Raw genomic sequence first — 27,547 nt, 5'->3', positions numbered from 1 at the left:
TAATTTGAATTACCCTCTATAAATGTTCAAAATGAAACCAGCATCACTGTGTTTATCAAAACAGATTAAATGAATAATAAAAAGAGACCAGAGGAAACATACTAATTTCAACTCTGTTTTCTCCATAATGAAGTTTATTATGAAATAATGATATAATGTTATTTCAATCAGATCACCGAATCAAACATATTAAACTGATATTTTCCTTTGTAACATAATAATAGTTTCATGTGGCACTTAGTACACATGTGTGACGTATTTCTTCCATACTGTCCTCTTACATTTTTATGCCCTAAAAGGGTCTTTAACACTCCAGCAGAAGCTCTAAAATATAGAAAGAGGATCAAGATGGAAAAAAAAGAAAATCACACTTTAATAGAATAAATAATGTTTTATAGCAATACTTTAAATATTGTGATTGGACTAAATACTATCCTTTGAAAGTTATCAGACAAAAAACGCGAAATATACCATGAATTAATTTTTGCACAAGTCCCTTTAATTTGGGAAAAAATAAAAAAATATATATATATACTGTATATATAGAGAGCGAGAACCAAAACCAACCAAAAAATAAAAAAATAAAAAAACTGAAACGCTATGTCATGCTAATCCTAGCAGCGATAACCAAATTTCACTGACTTAATTTTCGCCTGAGAAGTCACATGGCGGGGTACCAGCTCAAGGGGTTGGCATTTGCACATGTCAATGCACCTGTTTTTGCCAACCAGACTATTTTGGCATGTTAGAGATGAATTGGCACGTCATTATGAAGTTGATCAGCAGGATTAAAGTTGCCTTGGTCCAAGTATCATTCCTCATAAAATGAAGGCAGGGCTCAGAGGTGGCATTATTACTTTTTTTTTTAGGTTTTCCGGTCTTCTGTCAGATTGCACTTATGACGGGAGAGAGGAAACAATGGTGAAACCAAGACCGAGACCTCAGGAGAAACAAGGCTCTGACGTAAACACGCTACAGAGGTCCACTGTTCAGAGCAAAACAGTTCCTCCTTCAGGTTTCTCTGGTCTGTAGTTTAATCAAGGTATCTAAAGGCTCCAACAAACCAAAATGACTTTTAACTCGATTGATTGAAGGTTTCTCTGAATGTCAAAGTTGTTCCAATATCCGTATTTCCAGTAGACCGTGACCAGTGTAAGCAACTTGCGCGACAAATTTGCAGACCGTGATCCACTGTTCTTTGAGACCCGTACGAATAGAATTACACAAATAAAAATACCTGCAATGAACTGAATCTCATGCAAAACAAACTAAAGAGTGCAGCAGGTTCCATCCAAGGAGAAATTGTCCAGGAAAAAAAAAAATCTTCAGCTTTGACCAGACTTGAAACTGTTGGAAAAACACGTGATAATGTGGAGTATGAGATCGAGAGAGAAAAAGAGAGATTGGGTGAGAGACAATGCCCCGAATAGTCACAGTGCACGGAGGAACACCAGGGCGGCGCTAGAGAGCAAGAGTCATTACCGTGGTTTAGTGCTTCAAACGGTGAAAATTCGCTATCTGTCGATTTGTATAGAGAAGAAGAAACCATAAGAGATTTTCCATATTTCATCATTTAAAACCTCTCTAAAAAGAGAGTGCCGAGGAATAAAATGTATGTTTTGCGTGTGCGTTTGCGTGATTTTTTCGGTGAATTACATGTCGTGTGCAGTATTCAGTGCAGCCAGCCCAGCAAGGTGTCCCCATAACCCCAGTAAAAGTAATACGCCTGGTAAACTCCAGTAAAGTGAGGTCCGTCCTCTCTCCGGTAGTTTGTGTGTGTGTCGGTCCTCCTCAAGTCCCGCAGGTGTATCTTACGTAGAATAGTGCTTTTCCAAGTATACAGAGGCTGGTGTATCCGACCCCTGGTGGATGTGTGTTCTATTTTTTAAAGGGAGCTAACCGACTGAAGTTCTGCCAGAAGGGAGATGTGCTGCGTTTGGGCTCGTATTCATATCCGTCCGCCTGCCCGTAGCCGTCAGGGAGGAGGTACTTCCCGGGGTTCATGGGGTCCAAAGGAGGTGGGTGCGCTGGGGGGCCTGACCGGCCCACACCTGAGAAGACAGACACACAGGAATACACAACGATTAATGCCTAAACTCAGTTTTACTGTTTAACATCGCTTATTACTAGATTTCTTTGATATTTGTGTAGCTTTATGCTGTATGTAACATCCACAAGTACTATTTATTGCAAGGCAAAACAATTCCAATTTGTATCAATTTACTTCTATTTTCTCAGCAGGCACTTTTTCACCATGGTAACAGCAATACAACAGAACACAGTATAATTTATTGGCCATTAGAATGGGAATTATCTTATGCAAAAATATTTTTCTGCCTAAAGCAGCCGTCATAAACCAAGATGAGACACAACAACCTCTAAGAACATCTAAATTCCATGAGGAACATTTTTCAAGAACAGGCTTCAAGATTTCATACCTTTCTGTTTGGTGACTCTCCTAACGGTCAAGGCGGCTTGTTTCTTCTGATATACAGAGATTTCAAACCCTAAAGGGACAAAAAAGACAATATTCGGCGTAAACGTTTGATAGCTTTGTGTGAAGAACAGAACATAGTTTAAATCACTGTAAGACTGGTGACTATGAACTTGCCTGATCATTGTATCGTGAAGACTGGACTAAATATTCTTCAAAATACACCTTTTGTGTTCAATTTAACAGTTCAACTTTGAAACAACATGAGGATGCATAATAACTAAACTTTCAATTGTTTGTGATGTAAAAATTCTCACCAATCTTCTCATCTTCCTGGACCATCTTTCTTTCCTCTTGAAACGCCCGAAGCCAACGGATTTTCTCCTCCAGCTTTTTGGGCAGGAACAGATGGATCTCGTCTGTGTCTCTGTTGGCCAGTTTGAAGGCGTTTTTCACGCTAACGTTAAAATCATCATCTCGGCCATCGACTGCGTCAATGACCTCATATCGATCCATGTCAATCCGACCCTTATAGTAGAGAATATCACGGCGAATGAGATCCTGTGGAAGGCGGAGAGACTTTATGAGTACGTCTGTAATCCAGACAGATTACTGATAGAATGATACGATTGATTGATTATTCTGTTCCAGCATGAAAAATCTAATACATCATTCTCATCTTCCACCTCCTTTCCTTTCCACACACATCAAGGTACTTGTTACACCAGGAGGTTGTATTCAATGTGACAGCAAGTGTGACTGGCCATGATAAAAAGATATGTGACATAAAGTGATGGTAAAGACATTTATAATTACAATTACAAAAGATAACATTGAAATAGCATTCAAATAAATGCTGTTCTTTTGAACTTTGTATTTATCAAAGAACCCTGAAAAAGATGTGTCGTGGTTTGGTTCAGCTTTGCCATCACAGGAATAAATTACATTTTAAAATATATCACAATCAAAAAAGTTATTTAATATTGTAATAACTATTTACAATATTACGGTTTTCACTGTATTTCTGATTAAATAAATGCAGCCTTAAGCATAAGAGACTGAAAAAATCTTACTTACCCCAAATTTTTTATTTTTGTATATAATAAAAATATTTTCGAATAAAATATTGCAATTGTATATTTCTTTCTATAAGTTTAAATATACAGGTGCATCTCAATAAATTAGAATGTCGTGGAAAAATTCATTTATTTCAGTAATTCAACTCAAATTGTGAAACTCGTGTATTAAATAAATTCAGTGCACACAGACTGAAGTAGTTTAAGTCTTTGGTTCTTTTAATTGTGATGATTTTGGCTCACATTTAACAAAAACCCACCAACAAATTAGAATATGGTGACATGACAATCAGCTAATCAACTCAAAACACCCGCAAAGGTTTCCTGAGCCTTCAAAATGGTCTCTCAGTTTGATTCACTAGGCTACACAATCATGGGGAAGACTCCTGATCTGACAGTTGTCCAGAATACAATCATTGACACCCTTCACAAGGAGGGTAAGCCACAAACATTCATTGCCAAAGAAGCTGGCTGTTCACAGAGTGCTGTATCCAAGCATGTTAACAGAAAACAAAATCTATTCAAGAATTTGAGTGAACTTCACAAGAAATGGACTGAGGCTGGGGTCAAGGCATCAAGAGCCACCACACACAGACGTGTCAAGGAATTTGGCTACAGTTGTCGTATTCCTCTTGTTAAGCCACTCCTGAACCACAAACAACGTCAGAGGCGTCTTACCTGGGCTAAGGAGAAGAAGAACTGGACTGTTGCCCAGTGGTCCAAAGTCCTCTTTTCAGATGAGAGCAAGTTTTGTATTTCATTTGGAAACCAAGGTCCTAGAGTCTGGAGGAAGGGTGGAGAAGCTCATAGCCCAAGTTGCTTGAAGTCCAGTGTTAAGTTTCCACAGTCTGTGATGATTTGGGGTGCAATGTCATCTGCTGGTGTTGGTCCATTGTGTTTTTTGAAAACCAACGTCACTGCACCCGTTTACCAAGAAATTTTGGAGCACTTCATGCTTCCTTCTGCTGACCAGCTTTTTGAAAATGCTGATTTCATTTTCCAGCAGGATTTGGCACCTGCCCACACTGCCAAAAGCACCAAAAGTTGGTTAAATGACCATGGTGTTGGTGTGCTTGACTGGCCAGCAAACTCACCAGACCTGAACCCCATAGAGAATCTATGGGGTATTGTCAAGAGGAAAATGAGAAACAAGAGACCAAAAAATGTAGATGAGCTGAAGGCCACTGTCAAAGAAACCTGGGCTTCCATACCACCTCAGTAGTGCCACAAACTGATCACCTCCATGCCACGCCGAATTGGGGCAGTAATTAAAGCAAAAGGAGCCCCTGCCAAGTATTGAGTACATGTACAGTAAATTAACATACTTTCCAGAAGGCCAACAATTCACTAAAAAATTTTTTTTTATTGGTCTTATGGAGTATTCTAATTTGTTGAGATAGTGAGTTGGTGGGTTTTTGTTAAATGTGAGCCAAAATCATCACAATTAAAAGAACCAAAGACTTAAACTACTTCAGTCTGTGTGCACTGAATTTATTTAATACACAAGTTTCACAATTTGAGTTGAATTACTGAAATAAATGAACTTTTCCACGACATTCTAATTTATTGAGATGCACCTGTATGTCCGTTTATACATATATACATACAATATGGGAAAAGATATGTGTTACCTATTTTTTTGAGATTATAGTGATTTAGTGAAGACTATTTACTCATAGTGAAGACTCCAGTCTGTTTAGCGTGTTCATTAAAATACTTTTGAAACAATTAATAACTGGATACAAATTGAAAGACTGCTTGCTGGTTATGGAAATACTGTGTTGATTTGACTGATTAGCTGATAAAGAGCTGGTCTGGGTAATATCATATCAGTCTTGTAAGAAACTGATGTGAAAAGTGCTGATTGTCTCTGTTTTTGTGTTGCTGAATTGCCTGTGTATCTCAGAGTTTGCTGAAGAGAGCTGTTTTTGCACCTTTTTGGAGCGAGTAAAAATGGGCCATGTGCTTTGAGCTTGAGGGTGTTTGGAGGACACTTAAAACACAAAAGGCTTCTACATGGTTCATACACATTTTTACCAATGAATTTCCATGACTTTTCCATGACATTTGAGACAATATTCATGACCCAATGATCCATTATTTTACAAGTATACATGTAAGATAAGAATAAAAATCTCTGTTCAAATTTATCATAGCATTGTTAACTAAAATTAATGACTATTAATGCTACTTGTTTGCTTTCTATTTGTTTTAATAATAAGTACAAGCTGCGACTCTGCCAGACGTTACTCCACGCAGAGAACGTATCACATCACTGAATATTGTCATTTGTTTAACAAATATTATCAATTAAACTCAGGACCTGAATTTAATTTTGAAAATTGTTTAGGTCTAACAGTAGTAGGCTATACAGGTACAGTAATACAATAATAAATAATAATAAAATTAATTACAAAAGTGATTCAGTCAAGAGCGGTGAGTGATTGTCTCTTTGTCTTTTGTTGTTTGATTAACATTAATCACAGACAGCACAGCTTTATTAGGCTGCTGTCACAAGACCGAACACACGGATCCTAATATACTGATACACATGCGTTTTCTATCCCTCGGTTGTGCTACACTACCATTATTTAATCAGTTATTTGCTTCTGCATGTCTGTCTGGTTCGGTTCTGCATCTTTGCTCTCAAAAGTGAAAGTTCCAGATGTGCAATGTGCTGAGAACATCATCAGCTGCCTGCTTCCTTCCTTCAAAGATCCCTACTAGGAAAAAAACATGTATGCATGTATCTGTATATCTATCTATTTATCTGCATCACTTAATTTTTCACGTTCTCTACACTTCATTTCCATACCCATGTGTCCCAATTAAAGCGGACTCAAAAAATGAACTTACAATGTCATTATTTCCTTCATCCCCTCTTTCTCCTCTCTTCATTTTCTCACCTTCTTACAGAGGACCATCTGATGATCGAATAGGAAGAAGATTCTGGTTTGGCTGCGCCCATATGGTTGATATATCCAGGACATCTCCCCAGTGTACACAAGCTCTGAGCTCCTGTCCAGAATATCCTCACCCTGCACACACACACACACACACACAAACAAATGAATCATTACATCTGACACCACTGAGGCTCTGATGTGTTTATGTCTCAATATGCAGCTCTGTCTGTATGGTGTCTGTGGTGCAGGTTGCATGTCAGTAACATGCATCTTTTATTTGAATTTTTTTAGATCAAGTCTCCTTTTGAAAAAGGAGATATTAAATACAATAATAATTTTAATGTTTCTTTATGCTCACCAGGGCAGCATTTATCTGATCTACAGTAAAACAGTAATATTGTGAAATTATTATTACAATTTCTATATATATTTGTAATATGTCATTTTCAATTTAATATGTCATTTTCAGCAGCCAATATTCTAGTCTTCAGTGCCACATGATCTTTCAGAAATCATTCTAATATGCTGATTTGGTGCTCATGAAACATTTAGTATTATTATCATCAATGTTGAAAACAGTTTTTGCCGCTTAATATTTTAGTGGAAACCGAAAGTTTGGGGTAAGTATGATTTTTAAAAATAATAATAATAATAATAATAATTAATACTTTTATTCGGCAAGGATGCATTAAATTGTTCAAAAGTGATAGTAAAGACATTTATAATGTTATAAAAGATTTCCATTTCAAAATAAATGCTGTTCTTTTGAACTTTTATTCATCAAAGAATCTGAGAAAGAATCCTTTCCACAAAAATATTACACAGCAAAAACTTGTTAATAATAAGAACTATTATTAACACTTGAGCACCAACAATAACTTCTTTCTTTTTTTAAGAGACTTCTTTCAAAAACATAAAAAACGTAATTATACCAAACTTTTGGCCAGTAGGGTACATGTATACACACAGTTGCGCTGCTTATTTATTAATTTACTATTATTACATATATATATTTTTTCAGGTTCAACTATTCCATCGCTCTCCTTTTTATCCTATTAATTAAATTTGTCTGAAAAGCTTTGGCCACACACCTCCCAGTCCAGTACAGAGGCCTGCCATTGGGCGATTTTGTCAATGTTCTCAAGCCTTCGTTTGCGTTCGTTGATTTGCTGAGTGACATTTCTCATTACAGCTAGCGCAGCAGCCACATACCGATAATCACTGGGAGAGAAAGGGAAAAGAATGAGCGAAAGAGAAGAGCGAAAACGAGGGATGTCAAAATGATAAGTGGAAACCAGATATGTCAGTTCAAAATTTGTCGTTTACACAGTCATATATTTTGTGGACCTGACCGCCATTATCTGCACGATGCACCTGGAGTTCGCACATCTGTGTTTGTGTGTGTACCTGTGTTCTTGTACTGTGTATTTCAGTAACTCTGCCAGCTGTAGAGGGTATTTGCAGATTTTCTGGACTGGTGTGAGCAGGTAGCCATCAATGGCGATGTCGATCATCTGCTGAACCAATCGGCAAGCTTCGAAGAAGTGCTGGTATCGCGCGTCTCGCATGAGACGTGTGAGCTCCATGCAGGCATCAACGTGGTTGTTACAGTATTCCGAGTAGATCCAGAATCCATCTTGCTGTAAAAAAAAAAAAAAAAAACATACAAACATAAAAAATTCTGTATCCTCGACTCATTGTGTATATATGTGTGATTTTCTGTATTTCAATACAGACGTGTTCCAAAAAGCAAGGTCCGATCTCGCTGAGATGAGGTTCTTCCGTGTTAAACTGTTTCTCCAGGTCTCTGACGAAGCTCAACTGGAATCTGTAAATATCTTCGATATTTCCAAAGATCACTTTCAGCTGATCGTCGTTAAACATGTCTCTTCTCTTTTTACACTGACGGAGATACCCCTAAAACACAAACACAGATTGACACTACCATTCAAAAGTTTGGGTTTTTTAGATTTATATCATGTTTTTGAAATACGTCTCTTATGCTCACCAAGGCTGCATGTACTAACTGTTTTTATTTATATACATTTTGATATGGCAAAGCTGAATTTTCAGCAGTCAGACTCATTACTCCAGTTTTCAGTATCACATGATCCTTCAGAAATCATTCTAATATGCTGATTTGCTGCTCAAGAATAATTTGTTATTATTATTTGCTGTTATTACCGAAAACAGTTGTGCTGCTTTGATGTTTTAAGGATTCTTTGATGAATACAAAGTTCAAAAGAACTTAAAATAGATTTTTTAAATCTCTTTACAGTCACCTTTGATCAATTTAATGCATCCTTTCTGAATAAAAGTATTCGATTCTTTCAAAAAAACATTTACTGACACCAAACTTTTTTTAAACAAGTTTTTAAAAAAGTTTTAAACATTTCATGGACATACAATTTCTCCTAGACAGGAAATTAAATTTAGAGCAAATGGAGACTTTGCATATCACAGAAAAGAGCGTAGTAATCTCACATGTGTCTTATCTGGAGTTCCCTATGAGATTTCAGCAATGTCACATAATATGCTCACATTTAGCAAGATAACAAGGCAACAATTAAAAGATTTCAATATAAATTCAAACATGTCTCATCAGATTTTGACAAGAACAAATGATCTGAGCTATGCTATTCACATAAACTTTATAGTTGTATACTTTTACTGTGTTAACAGTTGTCTCAGTTGTGTTTATGTATATTTCTTCTCTGGAATATTAGGAGAACTCAATCAGGTCTCCTGAGCTTTGAAAGGGCTGGTATGCGTTTTTTTACCTCACAGATGTCCTTCAGGTGTTTGATGTAATGTCGTTCTGTGCTCATGATCTCATTGATGACATTGGCCCTCATCTGGTCCCGGTTCTGAGTGGGCTGGCCCAGACACAAGCAGTCGGTGCTGGGGTTCGGACTGGCCTCTGCATGGCCATTCTGCACCTCGCTGGAGCTTTCGGCAACCTCGACTACGCTGTTTTCCTCCTGATTTACCCATAACTAGAACACACACATTAAGACAGACATGACTTGATCTTCAAGCCCTGTTATTATCAATTAAAGTAATCACAATAATTGTGCTCACATTCGATTAGCATCCGGCTCAGAGCATCCAGAGTTAACGGCCTGCGTGCTTGCTTTCATAAAAGGTCTAGATAGGGCTTTTAAAGCTTCAGGGTTAAAGTTACATTGATGTGAAATAAAAAAAATTAAAAAAGAGTCAAAGTGTGCCCTCTGGTGGCACCAGTCCCAACTGCATTTTACCACATTGGAGGCATTGCAGTAAACACTTACAAAATCTGTTTTCACAAGAACTTAAATGAATCTGCATTTGGGCCTGTTACACAGCTGCCAAGATACACACACATAAGCCAGGAGAAGGGAAGAGAAGGAGGGAGATACAGATGCGCACAGTTAGGAACACAGTATATATGTGTGTGTGTGTGTGTGTGTGTGTGTGTGTGTTTAGTTAAAAGAATCTGATGTGATTTTATTTGCCCTGATTATGTAACCTATCATTTGCTTTCCCAAGTGAGTCAACTGATGTGAACACACATGCACAAACTCTCTTTCTCACACGCGCACAATAAAAACCCATGAATATGCACACATTTTGTATACTGAGCTAGTTATATTTATATACTCTACTCCCAAAACTATCACAGAAAACTTTTTAGATTTTAAAGGTGCATCAAAGGTGTACCTTAAAAGAACAGTTGGCACAAAAATTATAATTCTGTTACTCTGTCACTCATATAATTTATCCTTATGTTGGTCCAAACCTGTATAACTTACTTTCTTCTGTGAAATATGAAAGAAAATATCTTGAAGAATATTTTGATTACCACTGACTTCCATTGTATGGATAAAAAAAGCACTTGACAAAATATCTTCTTTTGTGTTCTGTAAACAAAAGAATTCATACAGGTTTGGAACAACTTGAGTAAATGATGACAGGATTTAAATTTTTGGGTGAACTTGTCCCTTTAAGAAAAGAATAATACTTTTGAAAAATATGTAAAATCATGTACTCTTACATGAGATGAAGACTCATATTACTAGCCTTATGAAACCAACATAAACTAAAATAACTGCAAACTGGCCCTTTAAAACATTATTTTAGACCCTTTATTCAAAGGAAAAGTCACACAAAAATGAAACTTCTGCCCTTTTTTACTCACTTTCATGTTGTTACAAACCTGTATGACTTTCTTGCTTTTGTGGTTTTGAAGCATTGGTCGCTCTTTTCCTTGAATTTACAATGAATGGGGACTTGATCATTTAAGCTTCAAAAATCACAAAAGTATCATAAAATTAGCATATGACTTTGATACAAGTTTTCTGAAGTCATACAATAGCTTATGTGACAAACAGACTGACATTTATGGTATTACTCACTGGTAATCTTTCTCTCAAGTGAGCTGTTAACCACTGTGACTAAATCATTGAACCAGATCAATACTATTTGTGAATGAATAATTCAGACCTATTTTGTGAACTGGATCAACCGATTCAACTCAGAAAAAAGATCTGCATATTGCTATTGAAGGGTTTTCCACCAATGTTATGGGGGGGAGGGGGACAGCATACATGTATGAAATGGCATGAGAATGAGTTTATAATGACAGAATTTTCATTTTGGGTGAACTGTCCCTTTAAGCCGTATTCTTCATGGAAACTGTTGGCTGGTCCCCACAGTGTAGGTGATTTCAGGTTTTGTTATCCTTGTAGGGACATTGAGATAGTACAGAGATAGTACAAAATCTGACCCACACATACACACACACAAATCCTGCTGACCTGATCTGGAGTCACAAATACTGGGAAAAAAAAAGGACAATATTAAAAATAGATTTTCATAAATACACAAGCCTGTCACAGATTCTATTCACCCTGAAACCCTGTCCTGCATAACTCCCTCGCCCTCTCTCTCTCTTTTTGTCTCACACACTCTGTTTCTACAAAGAGTCATGGATATGATGTCTAATCTCTTGAAGGATGTTTCTCAGATTAAGATCTCATTAAAATCTCAAATTATACTTGTATACCTAGAAATCTCTGCCTCAGCGCAACTTTCCAGTGCATTACCCTTGCTAGCTGTCCGTCCTCATCCTCATCAAACGAAAGGCTTAGTTTAGTGATCCTGCTGCCTGGCTACACAACGTGTGTTGCTACGGTTGTCTGTTTCAAGAAATAGAGGAATCAGAAGAACACTGATGATGCAGATGTTGCACACACACACACCTGCGCACACATACACACACATGCCAACTTCAATCTTCTCTTTCCTTCCTCTCAGTGTCCAGTCTATTTTAGCCTCTCTCTCTCTCTCAACATCTCCTCCCAGAGCAATCTGGGTTTTTTTTTTTGTCTGTTCATCTCTCCTGTCCTCTAATGAAAAGTGACGTCTCATTTTATGCTTCATGACTCAACCTCGCTGAACAGTGAAGAGAAACACAAGACACAGCAGAACAGAGGATACAGTGTAAAGGTGTCAGCATCTTACAACAAAGACAAAAAAACGAATCCTTGTAAGTGACATTAATACAACATTTATCAATCTCTTTTAGTTGGGTACTTAGAATGATTATATTCACTCTCAGATGTGTCATTAAAAGATCTGAGCTAAGTTCACAATTAGCAACTGTTCAAACTACAAACTACAATTCATTTGTTTGTAAACAGGATTCATTTGTGAAGTACCACAAACTAAAATTCAATTCTTTGGTTTTAGTTTGCTGCGCTGCTACTACATATGCAGTGCCATTCCTAAATAAAATCACACTGTACAGCAATTTTACCCAAGTTGCGAGTTAGCAATCTGAATTTGATGAGACAAAAAGACAAACACAAAGCATGACCAGTGTAATCTGATTCACAAACGCACACACTGCAAAATGCAAAAGAAATCAGTCAAAAAGACTTATGAGTAACTTGTGAGTTTTTGGTTTGAGTCACTCTAATGAACTTAAAGGGCACATCTAGAGGTAATTAATGTTTGTTTTCTAATTATTATTATTATTTAGATTAAAATTTATTTTATGTTTTTTATTTTTAAAATGAAGTGATTTTAAAATATTCTAGATATTAACGTGAAGCTTTGATGGTCAAGAAATTCACATGGAACATGGAACAATAAATGTGTAAAAATGTGTGACAAAATTCTTACACTGCCATTTGGATAATGAAATATTTAAATATTTTTTGACACAGCAAAAACATATCTAACGTAAATCTACTTTTTATAATTATTTCAAGTTATTATTTATATTTATTTATAATAATTATTAATAAATATAAATTATGATTATAATTATTACTTACATTATTATTTATTTTTTTAATGATTTCATTTTAAAATATTCTAGATATTTACATCAAGCTTTTCTGGGCCAGAAATCCATACAGAACTTTAATAAATGTCTAAAAATGTGTATTAAATGCATACATTTCCATTTTGATTGCAATGACGTACTCAAATATATTTAAATATTTGAATGTTGTCTTGTTAAACTCCAGATTAAAGGTGAAGTGTGTGGCTTTTGTGCTACTAGCGGCGCCAAACAGAATTAGAAACATATCAATTAAACAACAAATATGTAGTCCTGCCAACAATTCAAGTTTACATGTCAGACTGTTCAAAAAAACAAGTGCCACATCTGACTGCAAATAGTCATGGTTTCAAGAATTGCATTTGCAAAGTAATAAAATGCATACCTCACATTTAAGCTGTGCTTGTCTTTATATACTGTATGTAATGTTTCATTATTAAAATGCTATTAGCTCCACTGTATGCTGCTGATTCTCGTATGTGGGCACAGTTTGTGTTGTGCGTGTGGACTGTGAGTAAACAGTGAGCAATGATTTCTGATGACACGAGAGCTCCAGGTCTCAGTGGGAGAGAGACGCCAAACCTGCAGGCCAGCACCACCAACTGGTGTGACATAATGCTTTCAGACTCTACCGCATCCATCTCTCTCACACCCATTCTCTTCCTGTCTGTTTCTCCTTGTCCTTTCTCAGTGTTGCATAAGAGATGCCCAAAGGGTCAAAATAAAGGCCGTGCTGTACAGACTGATATAGTGTGTGTGTGTGTGTGTGTGTGTATTAAATTTGTATCTGTCTGTGTGGACACAGGTGATATTCGCCAAGAGATTTTCTCACACCTGTCATGCCCGAGAGAGTGGCTTACACAACCTGCCATCTGCGTGAGTGTGTGTTTGGGGAGGAAGGGGGGATAGATGACTGTTAAGAGAAGATAGGAAAGAGAAAGATAGGAAGAAAGCAAAAAGGGGAACTGAGAAATGCACTTAGGAAGCTCGACGTATGTAGCCAAAGTTAAGACCAAGTTACATAAAAGTCCCATTAAAGAGCGCTCCACCTTTACAAACACACTCCTCTTTCATAAGCACATCTCTATCCTATACTTCTTTTTATCCCTTCACCCATGATCCCCATTAAAAGGGTTTATGTTCATATTTCAGTGCTAAGCTTGGGATTTCTCAGAGAAAGCAAACAGATGGATCTCACAAGCTCTGTCTAAGCTTTTGGCCACAACTGCAGTGGACTTGCAATCCAGATGCATCATTAACAATATGATAGCATTATTTAACACTCTATTACATGCATTATGAAAGAAATGTAAAAAAAAAAAAAACTAACTTGCATAAAATTGCATTAAAATTCTTATTTCTAAAATCCAAAACACAATATTTTGGGGGTCCTTTTCAGGTATATTGCCTGGAGGCAACACTGTCACAATGAAAAGAAATTGGTTGATCTCACAATATTAAATAAAATAAATAAATAAATAAATAAAAATACACCATACAACATATATAAAATCTAATACAATTAGCTTCTAAGTTCCTAAGGCTTCTAAAAATGTATTTAAATTGTATTATATAAAATGTATAAATATTAAATTGAAATAAATAAATGTAAATATATTTAACAAATATTCGTAATTATCCATTTACACTGCAGTTTGGAAGAGTTTGGAGTCAGTACAATTTATTATGTTTTCCCAGAAGTGTCTTATGGTCACTAAGGCTGCATTAATTCGACCAAAAAACAGTAACATTATTAACATTTAAAATAATTGTTTACTATTTTAATGTATTTTAAAATGTAATTAATCCTGCGATGGCAAAGCTTAATTTTCACCAGTCATTACTCCGGTCTCCAGTGTCACATGATCTTTCAGAAATCATTCTAATATGCTGATTTGGTGTTCAAAAAACATTTCTTATTTTTATCAATGTTGATATTTTTGTGGAAACCACAATACTTTTTTTTTTTTAGAATTATTTGATGAATACTGTCTTTAATGTCACTTCTTATCAATTTAATGAATTCTTGCTGAATAGAAGTATCAATTTCTTTCCAAAAAAAACAACAACTTTTGAATGGTAGTGTATACAATCAAAATATGTAATAATTTGTAATTATTACATATATAATATGTAATACATATATAAATTGCAATTATTACATATATAATATAATATGCACAGTCATTTGCCGCATGCACACCTTTATTATTTCAGTTTTACTGTGCAGCATGTTCATAATGCCTCCTTTATAAAACGGATAGTGCCGGTCCTTGATTCTGATTGGTTGAGCCGCGTTCTAAGCTGTTGTAAATGGACCCTTTTCACAAGACTGTGATGACGCGTTTAATGGTCATCAGCATCATAAATCCTCGAAAGTTTTCATATTTGTGTTTTTTTTTTTTAAATGTATGTACATTTATAACACTATTCTTTGTATTATATCACCTTTGCATCAAATTAGAAAAAAACTAGTTTACGCTAATGCGCGGGTGTTTCTAATGCCGAGTCTATGGGAGGGACGGTAAATTTGACATCGTTCTCTCTTCTGACTGCCGTTATCAGTCTCTCTGTTTTTTCCTTTTTATTGAAAATCAGGAAAACACTATCGTGGAGTTTTTCTATTGCTATTTGAGCAAATGGGAATGCAAAAAATATATTTGTGGTACTCTCCCATTCACTGCTCTTCAAGTTAACCCAACTATGACGACTTCCACTGCTGAGAAACCCGGAAATGTGAAAAAGGTACATTACTCTACAAACATACACCTTTGTTTACTTTGTGCGTTGCTTGGCAACCACTTTGTTGCAACCACAACTGTTTCTGAGGAACTACATTGTTTGGTGGAAGAATACTGTTTTTATTAATATCATTACACTTTATTTGCTCTGTTTTGTGAAACCTAACAACGTATATAAGCGAGATCCCAATTCGTTGGTCATCCGACGTGACGTCTCCGTTCACTCCTTCAGGGAACGATGGTTACCATACGTAACCGAGACGTTTTATAAAAGCAATAAGCCCCGTGAAGCCTTGGTTTACAGTGAATTTATAACAATTAAGGGGGTTTTAGGCACTCCGCTTCGCGTCTACAACGCCCCTTAGCTGTTATAAATTCACTGTAAACCACGGCTTCTTGGGGTTTATTACTTTATTTTACTCATGATATTAGATCTGGGTTTTATATTATCACTGATAAACTAACACTCAAAATACAACAGACATTTCTTAGGTTTATATTATATACAAGAGTTTGGAGAGGTTCACGCATAAAACTGGCTCACTATGGAGAGAGAAAAAATAGAGTTGGAGGAAGTGTTTGAAATGGGACCCCACTGAGACCCTTGACACAATTTGAGGACTGATTTAGAGGTGGAAGAGAGATACAAGAAGAATCACTGGAGGGACTGATGAAATTGTTGTTGTTACTGAGGGTTTATGTTTAAACTTCTGTTTGAAAATATATTTTTGAGTTTTCTTTCTCTGTAGCTCTCTTTATATATATAAATGTGATTAAAAATAGATTTTAGCAGTCAGAGAGGCTCAAATTAAGACCAACATCTGTTCAAGTCACAGTAAAAAAAACAAAAAAAACAAGATGTCACCAAATACTGTCAGAAAAGAGGGAAATATTGGTAGTAGTCATCGTTAAATGTCATAATTGAGTCAGCATTACATTAACAAAATCTTTTTCCTATTTCAGTATTTTCTGACAGACCCAGACTGTCACCGGCATGAAGATAAGTTGCCATGGAAGCGAAGCGCAGCGACTGTGGCCGAAACGAAACGTTGGAACACAGCGACAGCATGTGAGCAGTAAGCGATGGGATGCATTCAACGGTCAAACGGTAAGCAGTGGTTTTGAAAAAAAAAAACGCACCTTAGCCGTGGTGTTTGTGAAGCGTGATGCAGCGACAGGGTTGATATAAAAAAGCTGTTTGGTTTGAGGGGGGTGGGACTCCACCTTAGAGAAACAACAACAGCAACACAAACAAGAGTTTGGATTCAAGATGGAGGTTAAAGGGAAGAATGTGACCTCTTCTGACTGAGGTGTGACTGTATGTCTTTAATATTGAATTATTTACCTGAAAATGTGTTATATTGTCAATTTCTATATTGTGTTGCATCTCTTTTAAACAGCTTTATCTGACTTCTATCCAGTTAAAAACGGTATTGGATATGAAAACAGCTGTGGTTCTGCAGATGTGTCTTAGACAGGTGTTTGTTAGGCAGGTGGCCATCAGACAGGTATATGTCAGACAGGAAAGTGTTAAAAGTCAGAGATGGGCTCACCCTGACGAAGCTGGCAGGAAACCAGCCCTCCTCCTCGTCGATTTGACCCCACCACCAGTCCTTATTCGAGGCGTCCAACACCTTGATGACATCGCCAGCCTTGAAGGCCAGCTCCCGGTCAGCCATGGTCACATGGTCCCATACTGCCTCGGCATTCACTACAGAGCCCCCGCTGATCAACTACAGAAAGATAGATGGAGTAGACGCAGGATAAGCTACAGGAGGACAACAGTTACATAACATCAGAAACATTCTGGATTAACATCAAACAGTCACATCTCTGGAAACAAAACTGACAGGGGTGTTGAGATATAATGCTGTTTCTCGTTTGGATTTGTATCAACTGCTTTGGTTCGGTTTTGAAACGGGGCAGACGAGGTTGCTAGGATAAACAAACCCAAATTTTCTGCCTTTTTTTTTTTTAACTGAGACAAGTTGATAGACCTATTTAGTATTAACAGCAAAAAATTGAGGTTGATAGGATTGCTTAATGTTTTTGAAAGATGTATCTTATGCTTACCAAAGCTACATTTATTTAATCAGAAATACAGTAAAAACTGAAATATTAAGAAATATTTTGTACAATTTAAAAGAACTGTTTTCTATTTTAATGTACTTTAAAATGTAATTTATTCCTGTGATGGCAAAGCAGCATTTTCAGCAGAGCTACTCAGCATCACATGACCCTTCAGAAATCATTCTAACATGCTTTGGTGCTCAAGAACCATTTCTTATTATCCGTGATGAAAACAGTTGTGCTACTGTGTGTGGAAATCATAACACTTTTTTTACATTTTGTAACGAACAGAAAGATTAGAAGAACAGCATTTATTTGAAAGAGAAACTTTTGTAACATTATATAAATGTCTTTACTGTCACTTTTCAGTTTAATGTCCTTGCTGAACAAAAGTATTCATTTCTTAAAAAAAAAAAAAAAAAAAATCTTTCTGACCCCTAAACTTTTGAACAGTAGTGTATAATAAATTATTCTTTGCATTCACATTCATTCCATTGTTACAAAATGTTGCTTCTAGGCAACAAACATATTTATGCAAATCTTTTATACAAATAATTTATAAATAAAATATCTGAACTATATCAAACTCGTATTTAAACTATCCTATTATTGAATTATTAATATATAAAAAAATAAAAAAAATAAAAATATTTTTCTAACTGCTGTCAGGCGGTGAAGCCACCGGAAGTGTAAGAGTGGCTATCTTACTCCCTACCAACAGAGGGCATCACTGACTGACAGCAAAAACCTTGACCTAAAATCATTAGGGATGGGCGATACCCCTTATTTTGTTTTCGATACGATACCGATATTTTTCAAGGCAGTATCGTCGATATCGATACCGATTCGATACTTCTGCACTAAACTTTTAAATTATGAAATGTATTAAATTATTAAATTACTAAGAGCTTTATTCCCCCTTTAAAATAATTTTTTTTTTTTTTTTTTTTTTTTTTTGGAAAAGTGTGTGAAAAAATTTATTTTATGGTCAGTCACAATTGTAACCGGTGGGATAATGTGTATAATGAATTAACATATTTCTGCAGTCATACATTTTTTTAATATATCTTAGCCCAACTCGCGTCAGTATCGATATATCGATACTTCGGATCGATACGCCCATCCCTAAAAATCATCCGATTTGAAGCGTATCAGTCACACAGGATTAGTTTTAAAGATATGTGTATGTAAATTAATTTTGACTTCAGATTATCTGCAATGTTCATGGTCTTTTCGGACAGGATAAGTGATAGGCTATATTCAAACCGTTTAGGTGTGTCTGCTGCACACTACCGACACAGGTAACCGATTTAACATAAAATATATTTCTTTATATACGTAATTATGAAGGAAATATTAAACATGAATAAATATCTGGTATTAGTATCAGAAATTGATTCGAATATACAATAAATAATACAATACAACCCTCTGTTACTATATTGCTCTATGTTGTTTTGAAATTCAAATCTTGGAAATAAAGCTTCATGTTCTTTAAGTGTATACCGTATGTAGTCAGTGTTATTTCTCTCAATAAGTTGTGTACATTTTTAATGTCCTGATTAAGCAACATCTACGTATTTCAGACTTGCGCAAATTCTATTTCTCTTTACTATCATTACCGTTTCCATAGGAGTAAAATGTTATGTATAACGTTATATGTTGAATTAATAATTAATTTAACAAGCGTTTAAATCATTAGGCCTTACCAACGTTGTTGAAGAAATCATTATTGAAACATCTGCAGTTAGCCTACTGTATAATAAATACACTAAATACAACACAATTACATAAACAGTGAATAACTGTACAAGGCAAATTGAGAGGTATGCGTATACAAAGCATAAATCCTTATTCAGATTTCAAAATGAGCACTTTGTCATTTGTAATGCATATGTTGAGCATCTGATGTTCATCATGTTCATCGCTGATATTCACTACTGTCATGTATTAGAATGTAACTTTTTAATATGCAAGAGAAATTCCAGACATTAAACAAATAACCATTTACATGCTTAGGGCGTTTGCGTTGTAAAATTGAACAGTGACACTTAAGATATAAAAACGCTGACTTGTTTGGTGATGTTTTCTCATTAAAATTGTGTGATTTCCTATTAATTCAATAAAAATGTATGGGAATACTAGGGAATACCAATATGGCGGCATGGTGGCTTCACTTTTATAGATAATTTTAATAGATCAGTGGTTATAACAGACTGCTAGTTATTGACTACAGTTCCATTCAAACAGCACACCTCAACCAAATTGGCCAAAACATTCCATTGTGACTGTTAATTTAATGAAATATACAGAATGTGGCTGTCACCAAAGTCTCTTTTGAACCGGTTCCAAATCAGATCTGAAATTAACTGGATCTCACGGTTCCTTCGTGTTCATAATATAGGAAGGAAGTGGCAATGTACAAGGTCATAGAGCTATAGAGACACTGTGCTTGAGTAACCATGGCTTCCATGCTCGAGTAAAGACAAGATGTGTTATAGTAATACTTCCTGCTGACTTTCACATATACAAGCCCATGACAGTGACTTGAGATGATGGCTGGGTAATTCTCTACACAGAAACACTCATACATAATCAGCTCCAAGATTTCACCCCCACAACTCCAGGCTCTTTTCCTCTCTCTCTCTCTCTCTGTGTGTTTCGGAGGCAGCCAAGCTGTAAAAAATTCTCTTTTGCGCATTTAAAGAGAAAAAAAAATGTTATGTTGTCAGCAGAAACAGTAAAATCTGTTTGATTTGTATAAAGCAACTGCATTTGATACACATCACGGCAGTTGTTATCTCAGTGTCACAACACACTGTGGGTAAATGCGAAGAGTTCTCCGCTGATCTGATATCTAAACTCCATTACTGCTGTTCAAGTGTACAGGGCACTGAATTACTCAACACAAACACATGTACGTGTGTGTGTGTGTGATTACATACAGATATACACAGCCTTTAAGGGTTTGAATTATCGCTCCACCATCAATATTCCTTTTATCTACTGTACAGAATCTTCTTCAGAGGCGTTATGTATCTGTGTGTGTAAACACATTATTTGTGTCTTGTACATGTTTCTAATTGGATATGGTGACTGCATCTGTATTACTTGCTCGACAGCTTTGTGTACAGACCTTGAATGTTGATTCTTTCATTAGTAGTGGCGATCCTTCAAATACTCTTTCCTGTGAGTTACATTGTTACACCAGTAGGTGGCAACAAGTGAGCTATGAATCACTCAATTATTCATTTAACCTATTTATTCAAATGCTCCGATTCATGCAGGAAGGAAACAAATGGCTGTTTATGTACACTGATTGATTCACTCAATTCATCCAGCAACGAAACGGCATTACTGTGTTTCTTAGTGATGCTTTGCTCTTGTTAATTCTGCTGTCGTTTTTGAAACTATTTTAATTAGCAAAGCAAAAACTGACAAAATTACTGGCGACAGTGTCTAAAATGTAGGTTATTCGAAAAATAACTTCTTGTTCAATCTCTTTTACAGTATAAACGCAATATCACATTTGCTATTGTGCTGTTTTTGTAAATATCAAGAAGGCTGTGATGGCCTGAGACACTCTTGCTTGTGTGATATTGCTTCATTAATATATTTATAATATGTTTTATTAATAATTATAGACTCTAAAAATGCTGGGTTAAAAACAACCATTTATGGGTTATTTGGCAACCTAGCACTGGGTAATTATTGGACAGAACACATGCTGGGTTATTTATATATTGACCCATTTGCTGGGTCGTTTTTTTTGACAGTGCTGGGTCAGTCAACCTTTTGAAGGTTTTTTTTCATTTTAAATAATAAAAATGCATTCTAAAATCTGTTTTATACAGGACAAGAACAGCTCACATGCAATATTTTTTTTTTTTATTCAATGTCAAGTCGGTCTTTTACAATCATAAAATCTTCAAAAACATTCAGTAAAGGTTTTCGAACATGACAGGAGCAGTGGGAAGAAAACTGCTATCAGTAGGCTGTTCCAGTTCATTAAGTAACTTATAATCATGACTTATCTTATAGTCGTGTTTGAAAAGTTACATCAAAAACAGCTTTACCTCGTGCCATCTTGTCTGTCAGACACTTAAGTTTAAACCTGTCAAATGCATAGCACGACCACAGCTGTAACAACATTAGATCAATAGTGTTCCCATTGTAATCTGTGGAGCGCATGGAAACTTTGTTACAAATAACAGTGAAGTCGTGTCGTGTTTGAGCCCTGGTCGCGCATTCGTTTAGCGGGAGGTGAAACTTCCACGGTGGCGCCGGTGCCTCGTATGCTTTGAGTGCAGATCCGGTGATGAATGCTGCGTTTGTGGAAGGCTAGCCTTCCAAGCAGATGTTAGCTGCGACTTACATTTAAACAAAAAAGGAAAAATGTGAGATTACAGATGTTTTCCTATTTATACAGTAATAATTTGATAGGAATACAATGTCATACAAACTACCCAGTACCTGGGTAAATTTTTTTTTTTAAATAACCCAATAATTGACCCAACAGGCTGAACCCAGCATTTGGGTTAAAAAAAAAATAACCCAGCATTTTTTTTTTAGAGTGTACTACTTATTATAAGTTCACAGTTCGGTTTGTTGTTTGTACCATGATTCAACTCATAAAAACAAAGGAATCCATGAAGTTCATTTAAAACTCTTGAATGAATTTTGTATGTTTTAATAAAATACTATTTACCAACTGTCATACAGTAAAGTCATAAACATATTTCCTTCATTTTCTCCAAATGTTTTTACTATCATCTCACTCATCAGTTCTCGGCTCATTAGGAAAAAGACAGTTCAACGTTTAATGAGACAGTGAATCATTCAGAGATCGTTTCAACCAATTCATCACTAATATAAGGAAACAAATGATAAGTTGGATTTATTACGTTAAAAACTAAATATTAAGTTAAGAAGAAGATACGACTAAGAAGTTAAGAATTGTCTCTCAATGCAGTCTCAATAATGTTGCAACATGCTTTTTTTCTCTCTCTCTCTAAAGGGAACAGTAGGCAGTAGGATTATGCAAATCAGTCAGAAAAACTGCAGTGGAAAAGCTGTGTTCCTGTCCCAGCTAGCATCAGATCACACTAGAACAGAAAAAGAGTACAGCTGATGAGGATCATGTACAACCCTAAACATCCCAATTCATCCACCGCTTATTCTCATGTGAGATATAATTATGTGGCACTGCATGTATCAGGGCTGTAGGCTATCAACCACACACTGAAATATTACACCGCACACACACTAAAATGATGTAACAGCCCCTGAGATTATCAGATTGGATGGTGTTGAATTTAGCGGGATGAAATTGTGTCTATAAGAGCCAAATCGAGGCAATCTGTTCATAAACAGTGAGAATACAGCAGTACAGTAACACTAGCATTAGAGGGCCATGACTTTGTGTGTGTGTTATATCTCGTCTCTTCATTCCTCCTTGCCTTTATTCCTGCATGAATGAACTGTACTCAGGAACATTCTTCCTGTTTCTCTCTCACTGTCTTGCTCAGTTGCTCTTTCTCTGTATGAATGCCTTGGTGCACACATCTACAAAACTGCTGTCCTTTAGTCAACAGCCTCACACACATTTAATTGATTATGGATCACAGGTTAATTGAATGGGCATCCGTTAAACATTTGACCCAAATCACAGAGCTTTCTCTTAAACTGGCAACTGACAAGAGATGATCTTAACTTGCGGTTTTAGACCATTCTGGCTTCAGGCTTTAGATAAATGTAACATGCCTCATAGCCAGGGTTCAAAAGTGAATTGAAAATGCCTTTTAAATTACAATTTCTGAATCTGAATCGAGGTAGAATGTGGAATCAGAACTGCAATTCAAATGTGAATGTAAGGAAGTAGAATTACAATTAATTTTAGGTACACGATGTAACTTTTGCTGCTATTGCCGTTAATAAACAAAACTGAATGTGCCTAGTGGAAGAACATTGTAGCTGGAGATACTTCTCTCTGTTTATGGATATGAGTCACAAAGGTACTGAGTTACTCCACAGTGGTTGTCTTCCTGACCGGTCTAAAATAGTCTGAATAAACACTTATTATAGGCTAACCATAGTGAATAAGGATAAGACAATTGGATATATGTCTTATCTTAAATAAGGATATATACAATTGGAAAATGGATATATGTACTTGCTCATTATATAAAGTTTGAACATTTTGAACAATACAATTGTTACATATTGTAACATTGTAACTTCATATGACTGTAAATTTTAACTAAAAACACCAAATTTGAATGTAGCTTTGTTTACAATTTTTAAAAGAGTTTTAAAACTTTGAAGTTTGAAGGTTTAAGCCATATGGACAGAACGATAGATAGATAGAACGATAGAACGATAGAACGATAGACAGACAGACAGACAGACAGACAGACAGACTGACTGATAGACAGACTGACTGATAGACAGATTGACAGACAGACATACTGATAGACAGACTGTACAATCTATAAAGACTGTGTCTGTTCCCCGAATAGTGAGGTCAAAATATAAATTTAATGCAGGATCTAGAAAAAATCTGATCGTGATTAAACCAGAAACATTTTAAATAAATGAACAAAAACAATTTTTAAAGTTTGGGCTCCTAAACATTAGATCACTCTCACCCAAAGCAGTTATTGTAAATGAAATGATCACAGATAATAGTTTTGATGTACTCTGCTTGACTGAAACCTGGCTAAAACCAAATGATTATATTGGTCTAAATGAGTCTACTCCACCAAGCTACTGTTATAAGCATGAGCCCCGTCAGACTGGCCGTGGCGGCGGTGTTGCAACAATATATAATGATATTCTCAATGTTACTCAGAAGACAGAATACAGGTTTAACTCATTCGAAATACTAATGCTTAATGTTACACTGTCAGATATGCAAAAGAAATCTATCGTATCTCTTGCTCTGGCTACTGTGTATAAACCACCAGGGCCATATACAGATTTCCTAAAAGAATTTGCAGATTTTCTCTCAGACCTATTGGTTACTGTTGATAAAGCGCTAATTGTAGGAGATTTTATCAACGTCATTCACATTGATAATACAAGTATTATTACTTGCCTATAAGGCCCTTAATGGGTTAGCTCCAGCGTACCTAACTAGTCTTCTACCACGCTACAATCCATCACGCTCCCTAAGGTCACAAAACTCTGGACTTTTGGTAGTACCTAGGATAGCAGCTGCTGTAGGTCAGCACTTCAGTTCTCACTGACTGCCATCACTCCATCCTGATGCCGCTTACCTGAGTTCCCTTCAACAAAACAAGGAGCTTTGGGTGTCTAAACAGAAAATAAAGTGTTTCATTCATTCAGTATCATTATTACTGCACTACAGTACAGACAGAACAGCCCTATAATTCAGAGGACTATAGCACGGCATCCTTCTCCATTGAGAGGGGAAAAAAGGAAAACAGAACATCTAAGAGACCAGAGGATGCTGCCTCGCCATAGACACACACGCACACACACCTGACTGGGGAGGACGATTATGTAATCGGAGTACAGTGGGCTAGGAGTCTAGGAGAGAGAACTGGAGAAAGCACGTGGAGAGAGAGACTGCATTAAAATAGACTGCTACACTATGGATTAAGCTCTCATAACTGCATACACACACAAATAAACTCATATAGCCATTAATTCTCATCATATCTTGCTGGGAAAGATAATAAAAGAAACTAAATGTGCAGACAGCGAAGTAACATTATAAACAAATGTTTTAAAGACCTACTTGAGTCTGAGCTGCTTAGCCATATGATGCTGCTTAAGCCTGTTATTCCCTCCACGTTGATATGAATCATCCTGATAAAACATTTTGCACTTTTCTTGAAGTCTAAATTTAGATTATAAATGCTTTAAACTCATGCAGCATTGCCAGCCCACACGGTTCCTAAAACAAACACAAGCGGAGAAAATGCACAAAAGCCTTTCAGCCATTAAAGATGCAAAAGATACGTGTGTTTGATACAGGCATGTGTGTGTGTGTTTGTGTGTGTGGGTGGGTGGATTCCCAGCCTACGCTCCCAGTGCAGATGTTTCTAAATCTGGCCAGTCTCTTGATTTTCCCGCTCTTTCCCGCACTTACGCAGTCATATTTTTGGATGCACATGCCTCTCCATGTGAATGTCAGTGGAACAGTCCTGAAACCTCAAGCCGCTGATTTGAAAGGCCAGAAAGCACCCCTAAAACGTGCACCATGAGGTCAGAAGCACCATACTATCTAGAAAACCTCTATACATCAGTTGTTCTGCAATCACCTTTTACGTAAGTGTTTCCAAGCTGAATCTAGCACATTTTAAGATGGCTACAGAGGACAGGATTAAAGGCTGCTGGCGTCTCGAGAGTAGGATGTAAAGTGAATACGTAAGCATCTGTTTTAACGAATACGCCAACATATGCACTCATGCAAGATTTCGCACTAAAAGAAGGCCGAGAATCTGTCTCTAGGGTATATAACTAGTGCTGGGCGGTATGACCAAAAATTTATATCACGGTATTTTTCAAAATTATACCGGTTTCACGGTACATGACGGTATTTTTTTTCTCATGCATGACCGGGTGTTAACCATATTTTCTACTGATTGAGAGAGGAAATACTGCAGTATATTGACTTAGAATGCCCTATTTTACTGTCACGATGAGTGAATATTGTCATAAATACCACACTAAATAGTGACTAAACACGACCCCTTTTAATACATGTTAACCAGGAGTCACTCTCATTTATAATCGCGGCATCGTCTGATAAAATCAACATGCATCTACACTAAAGAGCGGCTATGCGGTTGTTTTGGCTATATTACTTTTTTGTCTCATGCAGCGCACTGCCTGCATCTGAGAAACAAACAAAAAAAAAAACAACAAACAAAAAAGTGCATGTGATGTGATATTAACAGACGAACTACGATCTAATTTTCCAAACAATCAGATCAGTAAGCGACAGGTGCTAGGAAACGCTGTTTTGTATTTATTTATTGACGAGTCGGCTGCGGTGCGGCCAACTGAATGCGCTGCTTCTCTGCCGCTCACTGCACAGAACACACGCAGAGAGAGGTGACACTTCTCCGGGAAAGTCAGACCTCGCGTTCGCGGGACAGCACTGGCGAAATCTTCCAACTGAACCATAGCTAAGGTTTATCCAAAAAAGTCGCTAGGTTTGTCAGTATGAATATTCTATGGAAAAAATCCACTAAAAGGGTCTGAAAGTTGCTAAATCTAGTGAAGTCGCGCTCGTGTGTGTGAGACGCACCGGTATTCGGTATGAACCGGTATACCGCCCAGCACTACATATAACGCAAACTGTATGATGTCATTTGCAACATTCAAGTCCCAAGTTACTCTCTTGCACTGGCAGTACATTTCCCAGACTTCCCTTCACTGTTAACAGGTGCTTCAGACCTGTTGGGAGAGAAGGACTGCATGCTAATGCAAAAGGGAAATATCCTGCCATAGCCTAGCAATACAGAATGACAGTCAGCGTTCAACATCTCACACCGGTGCTAACTGATGTCTCAATGCATAATTGCAATGTGTGTGTACAACCGCTTTACATGTGACAATATGCTAAAATTTCCCATCTGGTGTTTCTAATATTATATGACAGAACATAAACACATTGCTGAATATGTTTGGTGTGTCAGTGGCTTCGTATCACATGGCAGTTACAGCTATATGTAATGTTTACTTTGCTTTAGAGGAAAAGCGGCAGCTAATAAAGCATTTATAGTCTGTTTTAAAATTAAAACAGGTCATTAAACTCTCAGAAAAAAGGTACAAAAGCTGTCAAAAGGTACACCTATTGACAGTATTATAAAAGGTACGCCTTTGTACGTTATTCACCCTTTAAAGATGCTTATTAGTACCTTATAGGTACACATCAGTACCTAAAGTGTAAATACCTGAATGGTACATATACCCTTAGAAGAGGTACCGCACCACTCACAGCCTTTGTACATTTTTTT

The 27,547-nt window shown here is 36.5% G+C and overlaps 1 protein-coding gene across 3 annotated transcripts in view; it reads right to left on the bottom strand.

Moving 5' to 3' along the window:
• Positions 1-568: 568 nt before the first annotated feature.
• arhgef9a (Cdc42 guanine nucleotide exchange factor (GEF) 9a) overlaps positions 569-27,547 on the bottom strand; it is a 29,684-nt gene continuing 2,705 nt past the window's right edge. For 2 of the 3 annotated variants that reach the window (XM_016553835.1, XM_016553833.1), the window contains exons 2-11: positions 17,039-17,218; positions 16,626-16,709; positions 9,197-9,412; positions 8,154-8,333; positions 7,824-8,056; positions 7,508-7,637; positions 6,417-6,548; positions 2,752-2,995; positions 2,439-2,507; positions 569-2,051 (exon numbers count right to left, since the gene is read on the bottom strand). In XM_016553835.1, the coding sequence (XP_016409321.1) occupies positions 1,879-2,051; positions 2,439-2,507; positions 2,752-2,995; positions 6,417-6,548; positions 7,508-7,637; positions 7,824-8,056; positions 8,154-8,333; positions 9,197-9,412; positions 16,626-16,709; positions 17,039-17,218 (1,641 nt within the window). In that variant the 3' untranslated portion in view covers positions 569-1,878. The remainder of the gene's footprint in view (positions 2,052-2,438; positions 2,508-2,751; positions 2,996-6,416; positions 6,549-7,507; positions 7,638-7,823; positions 8,057-8,153; positions 8,334-9,196; positions 9,413-16,625; positions 16,710-17,038; positions 17,219-27,547) is intronic. The other variant, XM_016553834.1, reaches the window with a different exon arrangement.

The sequence above is a fragment of the Sinocyclocheilus rhinocerous genome, unplaced genomic scaffold (assembly GCF_001515625.1).
Source record: "Sinocyclocheilus rhinocerous isolate Xijiao unplaced genomic scaffold, SAMN03320098_v1.1 scaffold615, whole genome shotgun sequence".
NCBI lineage: Eukaryota > Metazoa > Chordata > Actinopteri > Cypriniformes > Cyprinidae > Sinocyclocheilus > Sinocyclocheilus rhinocerous.
The sequence above is the reverse complement of the archived record's forward strand: the minus strand, read 5'-3'. Positions and strand labels throughout refer to the sequence as shown.